Source organism: Ahaetulla prasina, chromosome 2 (assembly GCF_028640845.1).
Source record: "Ahaetulla prasina isolate Xishuangbanna chromosome 2, ASM2864084v1, whole genome shotgun sequence".
Classification (NCBI taxonomy): domain Eukaryota; kingdom Metazoa; phylum Chordata; class Lepidosauria; order Squamata; family Colubridae; genus Ahaetulla; species Ahaetulla prasina.
Genome location: NC_080540.1, coordinates 98,947,348 through 98,958,608, shown reverse-complemented (window position 1 = coordinate 98,958,608; position 11,261 = coordinate 98,947,348). Strand labels below are relative to the sequence as shown.

General features: G+C 37.3%; 1 protein-coding gene across 2 annotated transcripts in view; it reads right to left on the bottom strand.

The window, feature by feature from the left end:
* Positions 1–256: 256 nt before the first annotated feature.
* Positions 257–11,261, bottom strand: part of LOC131189726 (organic cation/carnitine transporter 2-like) — a 33,235-nt gene continuing 22,230 nt past the window's right edge. Inside the window, exons 5-11 of one of the 2 annotated variants that reach the window (XR_009153112.1) lie at positions 9,280–9,406; positions 7,241–7,341; positions 5,714–5,928; positions 4,356–4,538; positions 3,919–4,054; positions 2,751–2,924; positions 257–2,062 (exon numbers count right to left, since the gene is read on the bottom strand). Coding sequence is in view for 1 of the 2 variants with exons in the window: in XM_058166053.1 (XP_058022036.1) it covers positions 2,837–2,924; positions 3,919–4,054; positions 4,356–4,538; positions 5,714–5,928; positions 7,241–7,341; positions 9,280–9,406 (850 nt within the window). In the remaining variant the exon portion in view is untranslated. Of the gene's footprint in view, positions 2,925–3,918; positions 4,055–4,355; positions 4,539–5,713; positions 5,929–7,240; positions 7,342–9,279; positions 9,407–11,261 lie in introns of both variants that reach the window. The other variant, XM_058166053.1, reaches the window with a different exon arrangement.

The window sequence follows — 11,261 nt, the reverse complement described above, 5'->3', positions numbered from 1 at the left end:
GTTTTGTTAATATGATTTATTGGGTTAGAGATTTTCTGTCTTCAATGTGAGTTCTATTGTATTGGGGGGATGCACTGAGGGAGCTCAACCAATCTCATTGTACATAGGTTGTGCACTGACAATAAAGATATGAAACTAATCTGCATACAAGTTTACTGCATGAATGTAGATTATTCATTTCCATAGTAATTTACAACAAAGGGCATTGACAATTCAGAAATTTTATTCTACTAGGCAAATATTAAAAGAAAAATCAATTTTCATACCATACTGTATTTCCATACTTGCATTTCTATAGTCTCATTATAAAAGGTCTCTCAAAACCAGATGGAGAATCTGTGCTTTTGCAGAGTCCTGAAAAGAACTCTAAGCAATGCACAGTACTGGAAGATGGACGGCTAGCGACGTCTGGATAAACCAGTCCTGCTCCAGGCCTCCATTCTTTCTTCCTGGAACTCACCACTAACAATTAAAACAAGCACTGTACATTTGGAATCCAGAGAGGGAACATAACTCATAGTGCTTATTTGTCTTCAATCATCCATGATGCAAATTGTGACCCATAAAGTTTGATGGAAAATGATAGTGGAGAAGGAGAATATTTGTAGCTCAGGACTGAAATGAGGGGTCCTTGGTGCTCTTTGAGCTTGGCTGTTTTCTTGCAGAAGTTTCATTACTAGGTAACATCATCAGTGCTAGTGCAGGATCTACCACCACAGTGAAAAGTATAAATCCCAGAGTACGAATAAAAGTCACAAAATCAACAACATTGTAATGTTTACAATGTTATTGCATTTGGAAAACTCTGTACAGTTCTGGCTACTTGGCTGCTAAAAGTTGATATAGAAAAGAACAGTGAAAATGATCAAGAACTTCTCCTAAGAGGTTTTCCAAATTTGAGATTTTTGTTGCTCACATTGAGCAAATATGAGAGATGTAGAAAACACTTTCAAAAAGAGTAACACATTTTTCCAAGAAATAAATTCATTTTTATTTTGAATCAATGTGACATCCCAATATTAAAATATTTTATAAATAAACCATTTCAGACTTACTATTCAGAATTTGGAGAAAAAACATTTGATAAAATGCAACTTCACATACAAAGGCCACAGACCTGGGAATATTTTTAGGCACAATATTTTTAAGAGAGTACGCTATTATTTTCTTTATAAACTCTATTGACTCCTGTTAGTAGTCTGCCAAGCTGTAAGGCTGACAACCTGGTTTTCAAAGAAACATTGTAGGATACTTGTTGAAGAGATGAAATCCAATAGTCTCTTGAGGAAAACTTAAGGTACAAAAGGCTTTTAGAATACTAATGCTGAAAACCTATCATGTATCGCTGAGTAAGATTTCATTACGAGGTTTTCAAAACAGATCAGATGAAGCAAGTAGTTCTAGCATGCTCTGCATGGTGCTACAACATCATCTGGGAGATGTCTTTAACATTAACACAATAGTTACTGCCATGATAAGATGCTATACATATTCTTACTGGGAAAACAGTGAGTTCAAAGAATTAGGTGTAGCAATTCGAGTACGGACAATCTACAATGCTTCCATACATTTATTTGAAATATTTATATCCTCTGTATCTACCAGAAGCAAAAGCGTTTATATATTTCAAATATTTATGTGTCACTTTTGCTAGAGTTTTAAAGCAACCAACAAATTATCACAGCAGAAGTACAGCTTGATATTACATCAGATTTATTAATCTGTGTAAAATTCATTGCACTATATGCATTATAAAAATCATTTAATTTTTTAATAATATAGTATGTAAATCAGAGTCCTGATTTAAAAAACAGCATACAAATGCAATTTATAGTTCCCGGAATCTAAGGTTAACATTTTTGTGTAGATTTGTTCTAACTGTATGATCAACAACCTTGTTTATAAATGCCATGATACTCACTTTAAATAGTTCTCTGCTTATTCCAAGGGCAACAATTAGGTAAGTTGAAGGACCCAGATTGGTACATTCCCATTAAATTAACACATTCTGCATTACAAAATATCTTTATTACATACCTGTATCATCTATTTTACGCAGAAACTGGACAAAATTAAAAAAAATGGAAATACAGATGAGCACGTGTTTCCAGTCTTTTAGCATCAGAGGAAATTCAATGAACAGTAAAATGAAAGAGTTAAAAATGCAATTTTTTGATAAAAAATAAACATGTCTAAATAAGACAAAACATTATTCCCAGATGTAAACAACTGTATGTAGCTATCATTTAAATCTGCAGTGAAGAAATTAATTCTGCAAACAAAACTCATTTGCCGGTGTTTTGCATTAGAACATTTGTTTTTTCATTTCTAGGTCAAATTGTTCATAAAAAAGAATCAGCTTCAATTTCTTCTTTTATTGCATTCAGTCATCTGCATAATTATTTTAAGGTCTACTCTGCCAGTTTTTCTATATCATTTCAAGCTTATTTTTTCTCTCAAGAAAAGAGGTGCAAAATCTTAAGCTGCAGTGACAATATCCAAACTCTCTTACCTATTTAATTTTTTGCCACTATGTGTGGAAAAAGTGATATTAAGACATTTAACTTGCACCTTGAAGCATCTTTTAAAAATGCAGTATCACAAAAAGGATAGTTGTTAATATGTCCTAAAAGTGAACAAGATTCCATATCCAACACTGTTCCATGAAGCAGTTGCTGGCAAAAATCCCATATTGGGATAGATTGTATCTACATTCCCAAAATGAATGTATTTTTAATAAATATATTTACCATCCTAGGAAAAAAGTGGTTAGTCTTTTCTGGAAGCAAATTAGAGGAAATGTTCAAGGTATAATACTGTGAGCAATGCAGCTTCATCAGAATGTTGAGGTCTTTAGAATAACTGAATTCTCTTCTGTATGCTTTGCTCTATTTTGATGTTTCAGTGCTTTTATATTTTTAATTCTGTAAAAAAGGAAATGGAAAAAAAGACATTTTCATAACATAGTCCTCCAGGATAATTTAAGCATATTTCAACTTCATATTTAAGAAATATGGTTGTTCTTTAATATGCAGTAAATATGTCTACATACCTAGCTTCAAACCAACCACTGCACAAAGGCATAAATGATAAAACGTGCATTATGAGGTCAGAAAGATAGTCATCCCTATCATATTATGTTGAAACACTTTGTGCAAGTACATAAAGAGTAGAATTGTGCTGTTGTGTAAATTCATTAAACTCTATTTTCACCCCTCTATGGAAGTCTATGGCTGTGTCACTTGGGAAACCTACTGTAGTTTATATAGGCTTATCATATAATACAAAAGTAGCATTCTAGAGATCTCTGGAAACTACCTAGACATTTTGGGTTTAGTGATTTGGAAAAGATGACAGAGATGATCTTGACAAAAGCCTATTGGCCCAGAATAGTTAAACTCAGGAACGAAGTGAGCATGAAAAATATATGGTTGGCTTGTTATGTTTAAACACGTCTTACTCAAATGTCAACTCAACTCACCTTTTTCAGCTGTGAGGAACTTACTATAGATCTAAATCATGCTTTCAATCTAGGCTAAATAATTGCAGAAAATGTTGTTGTGAAATTGTTACATAGCTTTAATTTACGGGACTGTGATTTGGTCTCAAAAGTTAGAAAAGGGACAATTGGAATTTCTCTTGCGTATCGTAACTCTGTTCTTCAGTAATTTAATAATAATTTCTTAAACGTTAATAATTTATAATTTACTAAACTTGTATGCTGCTAATTCTCAATGACTCCATGAATTTAGACTCAAATATTTCTTCCATTATATTATTCTTCATGCCATTCTTTTAAATATCCTAATATTACAATATTCTAGTATTTTCTGTAATAAATTTCAGACACTTTCCCAAAATGATCTGCTACAATATTAGCTGGTATTTCTGCTTATTTCCATTCTGCAACATCCTTACCCTTTAACTCTTAGCATCTGTTCAATAGTGTCCGGGAGAGGAGTGCCATAGCTTTCTGGGAGAAACAGGGTCAGGATTCCTGCAAGCACTGTTAAACTTCCCATTAAGATGTAGGGAAGAAATCTATCATAGGCACCTAGTAGAAAGGACAAGTAGCAATGAGTTATTCATGTCCAGATTGCTTAACAATTTACATTTCCTAATATTGTGATTTTGAGGTTTGGTTTATATTTATAGATTTATTTGGATCTGATCTGGAAGATGATCATGACTTCCTCAAAATGAAGATCAGAAATGGAGATCAGCTTCTCCATCTCTATACATCTTTCCTAGCAGCAACATGTTATAAGTGTGTACATCAGAAACCAGTAAGCATTTGCTGTAATGCTAAAAAGCAGGACGTACAATCTTGAATTAAGAGAAAATAGGCAACTTACCAAGATATACAAAATAAGGCGAGAGAATGCTGCCAATTCTGGAGGCCATTGAACTAGCTCCAACTCCCATGTTTCTCACAATAGTTGGGTATAGCTCAGCAGTGTACACATAAACCATTGAGAAGGAGGCTGTGATCCCAAATTTTCCAATCATCACAAGGATGATGGACAGAACATTGAGGTCTATAAGCAAGAGCCAAACAAAATGTAATTAAAGCTGCCAGGAAAACAATAAAACAATTGCCTACCTTTTTATTCTTCTTCATTTATAGATAATCCTCACTTATCAAGTGCCTCATTCAGCAACTGTTCAAAATTATGATGGTGCTGTCCCTAAGTAACCATATCACCACAATCACATGAATGCCATTACAGTCAGTGCACATTGCCCTGTGCCTGACCTGTTGTTTTTCTTTTTCCTGTTCACTGTACAGGAAAAGAATTACAAGAGAGTAAGCTGGCATACAGTGAGGAAAATACTGGCAGTGAGCTGAGCATGCTCAGTGTTGCCACTGCCACCGGCTTGGTTTCAATGTGTATTCTCCATCATGTGCCTGCTTACTCTCTTATAATCTCTTTTTCTCCAATGAATGTAAATACAAACATTAATTCCCTTGTTGCTAATTATCCCAGGGCCCAAGTGAACATTCCAAAGGGCAGGGAAGTGATTAGGAGCCTGATTAGTTTTAAGCCAACTATCTCAGCGCTGTGGGTAGAAGGAGGGGGGGATTCCAAAGGGTGGGGGAATGGAGAAAAGGAAAGCACAGTCACGGTCATGTGATTTTTCACTTAATGGTCATTTAGCTTAGTGATGGAGTTATCAGTCCCAACTGTTGACAGTTAATGAGGAATATCTGTATTTTATTATAATTCTATGGTATATTAACTATTTAGTTCTGCTTCAGGCAAGAACCTACTTTACCAGATACATCTACTGAATTAGATTTTCTATTTTTTTTTCTAATTATGAAGTGGTACATCAAATGCAAAACTAATATATTAGTGTTCAATTGCCACTACACTAAAGAACAAATAAATAAAAACAATCAGAAATACAGCACATCTTTTTTTATACCACTAGAGCAGGGGTGTCAAACTTGCAGCCTGTGGGCCAGATGCGTCACATGCTAGCCACACCCAACCCTGTTTTAGCAAAGGGGGAAAAAGTTTTGATACGTCATGTGACGTCGCGAGTTTGACACTCCTGCACTAGAGAAACAAAATGAACACAAAATGAAATAGGTCTGTAACATACCTCTGTGTATCATAGCATTATTATGGAATATTGCTTTTTAAAAAAACTTAGTTGGCTATCTCCATGGATTATATCTAAAAAATGTCAAGGAAAGCAGTCTTACGTGCAGGCACAAACTGAATGAAAAGAAGAACACAGCCTCCTAAGAACAAGACTCCTGCCATTGAATAACGCCGGGGCAGATGCTGAAGGAGCAGCCAAGAGATAGTATAAGCTGGGACTTCAATTACTGCTGAAAGGAAACAATTGAGGTAGATGTCTCCATGCAAGTTAGGGGTATCCAGAGAGAGGCCAAAGTAGCCTATGGAAATCACCATCCTGAAAGACAGATCTAGGTGATAATAAACATATAGGGGCAATGACACTATTCTGCATGGACTTGAGCTGTGCCATACAGGTAGATTTTGCAACCAGTGGGCATTTATGAATGCTGCAGTAAGACAGATTGTAAGTCTGTTGTGGTCATGTGATGTTTTGCTAATGGCTGCATCTTTAAGTGACAGAATTGCCAGTCCCATTGTGGCTGTTAAATGAGAACTACCTGCATCTCTACTAGAGTGTTGCAATGACAGAATATTTATTATGTTATACACTATGAGGTAATTTTCTATGTATGCACTTGTATTCCTTACTTTAGACCAGGGGTGTCAAATTTGCAGCCCACAGGCCAGATGTGTCACACACTGGCCACGCCCACCCATTTTAGCAAAAGGGGAAAAAGTTGTGATATGTCACGTGATGACATGTTGTTGCGAGTTTGACACCCCTGCTTTAGACTGTTGATACCATTTTTATATAATTGACAAAACAATTGCCTGTAAATTTCAGAGAGTAAATATTATTAAAATTTCTTTCCAGGGCTGTGCTCCATTCATACAGAATAGGAAGGTGCCCTTCTCCCTTTGTTATGCATAGAAATCCAAGATGAGCACACAACAGAGTATTGGACATGTATAACTTTTGCTAAGGAGAAAAGATGATATAAATTGGGGCATGTGTGTATGCGTGTGTTAATATAAATCAATCTTTATTACAGTCATAAACCAGCATAAATGTACAATAATTATACATAGATCCTTATCTACAAGGAATCCTTAGCCTAAATGTCAGATGAGATATAAAATGGAAGGCTGTGGGCATTATGAACAACAGAGAAAGGTGGTTTCTAGAGGCCAGCCACATCTTACAATTTACATGCTGAAATAGTGTAACTGTAAAAAGAGGCAGAATGAGTGTTTTAGTATTCTTTCAACTTCCAAGTCATTCAGAATACCTATAATTAGCTAACCAGGACAGACATAATAGTTTGTATGTGGAGAATTTAAACTTGCTCCTGGAAACAGTTCAACTAGAAAATCATCTGAGACTGACATACTCGTATTAAGCAGAGAGATATGAAATCTCTAGAGTGGATGATATTTTGAAAGCTAATTTTCAAAGATGATGGTACTTGGGCTAATAAATGCTTAAGATTTAGATTGATATATAGATTTCCATGAGCAAGTCTAAGAAGTGTCTCATGCCCTTATTTATCTGCAAGTAAATAAAATAATTTCATGACATTGTCTTCTTGAAATCTGGACTTTGGAAAGTTGGGCATTTTCTAGGAATTGATTTATCAGTTGCTTACCATAGAATCACAGACATGATAGTGATTGTTCGTATATTTTGGGTTCTCACTAGATCCAAAATGCTGCAGGACTGCTGAACTTGGGAATTCAATTCTTGCAGCTATATAAAATAATACATACATATGAGAATCAAACGACACCTGTTGGCTTATAAGCAGATAACCTGCAAACATTACTTACAGTCATGGCCGAAAGTGTTGGCACCCCAGAAATTTTTCCAGAAAATCAAGTATTTCTCACAGAAAAGTATTGCAGTAACACGTTTTGCTATACACATGTTTATTCCCTTTGTGTGTATTGGAACAAAACAAAAGGGAGGAAAAAAAGCAAATTGGACATAATGTCACAGAAAACTCCAAAAATGGGCTGGACAAAATTATTGGCACCCTTAACTTAATATTTGGTTGCACACCCTTTGGAAAAAAATAACTGAAACCAGTCACTTCCTATAAAGAAGAAATTTTGGACCACTTTCCTTTGCAAACTGCTCCAGGTCTCTCTTATTGGAAGGGCGCCTTTTCCCAACAGCAATTTTAAGATCTCTCCACAGATGTTCAATGGATTTAGATCTGGACTCATTGCTGGCCACTTCAGAACTCTCCAACGCTTTGTTGTTATCCATTTCTGGGTGCTTTTTGACGTATGTTTAGGGTCATTGTCCTGCTGGAAGACCCAAGATCTCAGACGCAAACCCAGCTTTCTGACACTGGGCTCTACAGTGTGACCCAAAATCCTTTGTTAAATCCTCAGATTTCATGATGCCTTGCACACAGTCAAGGCACCCAGTGCCAGAGACAGCAAAACAACCCCAAAACATCACTGAACCTCCACCATATTTCACTGCAGGTACTGTGTTCTTTTCTTTGTAGGCCTCATTTCGTTTTTGGTAAACAGTAGAATGATGTGCTTTACCAAAAGCTCTATCTTGGTCTCATCTGTCCACAAGACGTTTTCCCAGAAGGATTTTGGCTTACCCAAGTACATTTTGGCAAACTGTAGTCTTGCTTTTTTACGTCTCTGTGTCAGCAGTGTGGTCCTCCTGGGTCTCCTGCCGTAGCGTTTCATTTCATTTACATGTCAATGGATAGTTCGCACTGACATTGATGATCCCTGAGCCTGCAGGACAGCTTGAATTTCTTTGGAACTTGTTTGGGGCTGTTTATCCACCATCCGTACTATCCTGCATTGCAACCTTTCATCAATTTTTCTCTTCCGTCCACGCCCAGGGACATTAGCTACAGTGCCATGGGTTGCAAACTTCTTGATAATGTTGCGCACTGTGGACAAAGGCAAATCTAGATCTCTGGAGATGGACTTGTAACCTTGAGATTGTTGATATTTTTCCACAATTTTGGTTCTCAAGTCCTCAGACAGTTCTCTTCTCCTCTTTCTGTTGTCCATGCTTAGTGTGGCACACACAGACACACAATGCAAAGACTAAGTGAATTTCTCTCCTTTTTATCTGTTTTCAGGTGTGATTTTTATATTGCCTACATCTGTTACTTGCCCCAGGTGAGTTTAAAGGAGCATCACATGCTTGAAACAATCTTATTTATCCACAATTTTGAAAGGGTGCCAATAATTTTGTCCAGCCCATTTTTGGAGTTTTGTGTGACATTATGTCCAATTTGCTTTTTTCCCTGCCTTTTTTTGTTTTGTTCCAATACACACAAAGGGAATAAACATGTGTATAGCAAAACATGTGTTAATGCAATACTTTTCTGTGAGAAATACTTGATTTTCTGGAAAAATTTCTGAGGTGCCAACAATTTCGGACGTGACTGTGTTTGAAAAAGACAGTATGTTAAGTAAACTGCTGCAAATTTACAACAAATGGCATCGAATAATTTTCACATAAGAAGTACCTATTTTAGAATCATGTCCCAGTATCATGTTATAGAATCAATAACCAGCAATTTCATGAAAAGGGTCTGGAAGGCTTTGGACTTATAGGACAGAATATTTTAATTCATGTTATTTTTGTCCAAGCACAGGAGCATGGCAATAAATTATTCGCAAATTCAGTACACATGGTTACCTCAGCAAGATCAAATATTACTTCGGGGGCTACAACATGGTTCCTTTCTGCAGCTTTACGAATGATATCCTCTGCTTCTTGAATCCTTCCTTGAGAGAGTAGCCAGCGAGGAGATTCTGGAATGTACCTGCAAGTATTTTAATACATCAATAGAATAACTTGAATTGCAGACCTAATGATATACATATCACCAAATATTTTTCCCACGTTATCAAGCAAATCCTATTTCAGGAAAAAATATGTCCATTAAGAAAGTCTTTAGTCAGCTAAGAATGCTTGGGTTAAAAATGTATATACCCTCACATCAGAACTCCATTTTCAGGCTGGTCTGTTGCTGAGGGAGCCTGAGGCTGGATCAAGGTGATCTGGAAGGAAACTAGTATTTTTCATTGGACAACTGCATTAAGTCCTCTTCTGAGTAAATGTTTTATGTCACATAGAAGAGGAGCCTGAGAGAGTTGCAGAGCTCCAACTGGCTCACTGAAAGATTGCCTCTTCTATCCAGCTACAGGGCTCTTTGCCGCCGGGACTATTTCAGTTTTGACTGCCAGAGAAAACTGGTTAATGGGCATCCAGGAAATTTTCCCTCAATGGCAATGTTCCCTTTTCTGGTCCAAAAATTATTGAAAGGACTGGCTGTCCTTAGTGGAGAATAGGGAAGAGTGTTGTGTCTTGCCCGCTCTCACCGCAGCCGGGGTCTGCTTATCTGCTTCCGAACGCTGAAGAATGTCCTAGCATGCCTCCCGGCCCCAGCCCTGGCTCCATGCCCAGACAGGCTGAGGAGGGGGCATCTCCCGGCCCCAGCCCTGGCTCCATGCCCAGACAGGCTGAAGAAGAGCAAGTATCTCCAGCCCCAGCTCTGGCTCCATGCCCAGGCAAACGGAGCAACTAGACCCCTCCCCCTCCTCCACAGCATGTGAGCCTGAGGAAGGTCAATTACCAACAGCTGCCGATTGGAGTGACCCTCGCGTCAGAAGACTTGATGGGTGGAGGCAACAGAAGGAAGGGAGGGGCAGGCCTGGATAAGTGCTGAGTCATGGAGCCACACCCCATGGCCTATATAAAGGATCTGCTTTCTGGCATTCTCTGAGTCAGGCAAAGTCTAAACATATCTTGCTGAAGTCACTTTCTGGTCTCCTGCCTGCCCTGAGGACTTTGCTAGGACTTTGGCAGAGCTGCAGAGGCACACCTGATTCGGATTTCCCTGACCCGGCCGTCAGCGGAGGAGTGGGACACGACAAAGAGAAGGGTAACTAGGATGCCTCTTCTACTGAATTTTCTTTTTTTCTGTAAAATGTAAGTTGATTATTTTGCTGATATGCTATTTAGACTTGAAAAATGCAGAGATGCTGTAACTTGAAGGCTTTCCCTTTTCCCAACAAAGGTAAATAAGATCATTCGTTATTTTATAATGTCTGAAAATGTGATTTTTCTGGTTTACATCAGAAAGCTTTCAAAGACATGAAAATGACCCATCATACAGAGTGGACAAGAACAGCAACAAAAGTAAAGAAACAGGAGCGCAAATAACACAGCATCACTTGCACCTAATATTAAAGGTGATGTGATGGAAATGTGACATTTGTGCGTTTGGGGAAAAATGAGTTCTCTAAGGAAAGGTCAATATAATAGAAACTGTGATCAGGCCTATCGCTGTCGGGATGCTCCACAAATACCTTGGCTCTGATTGATGGAATTAGCTGCATCCAAGCATTTCAGATGGAGTGGCTCAATATATTTAAACTTGTTCTAGAAATAAAATAACTATGGACTAACAGATATCTCAAAATTTGGGACATAGGATTCTAAAGTACTTTAGCTTGGTGTATCTTCTCCAATTTTTAAGAGTACAGTGGCACCATCTTGTGGTGTAATATGTTATATGCTTTTAATAAATTATCCACACAGTTGTTCAATGGCAGAATTGTTATTTAGTAGCTTTTTTCTATTTTTTTTTAAAGTTTTTTTGGAATTAACTCTAA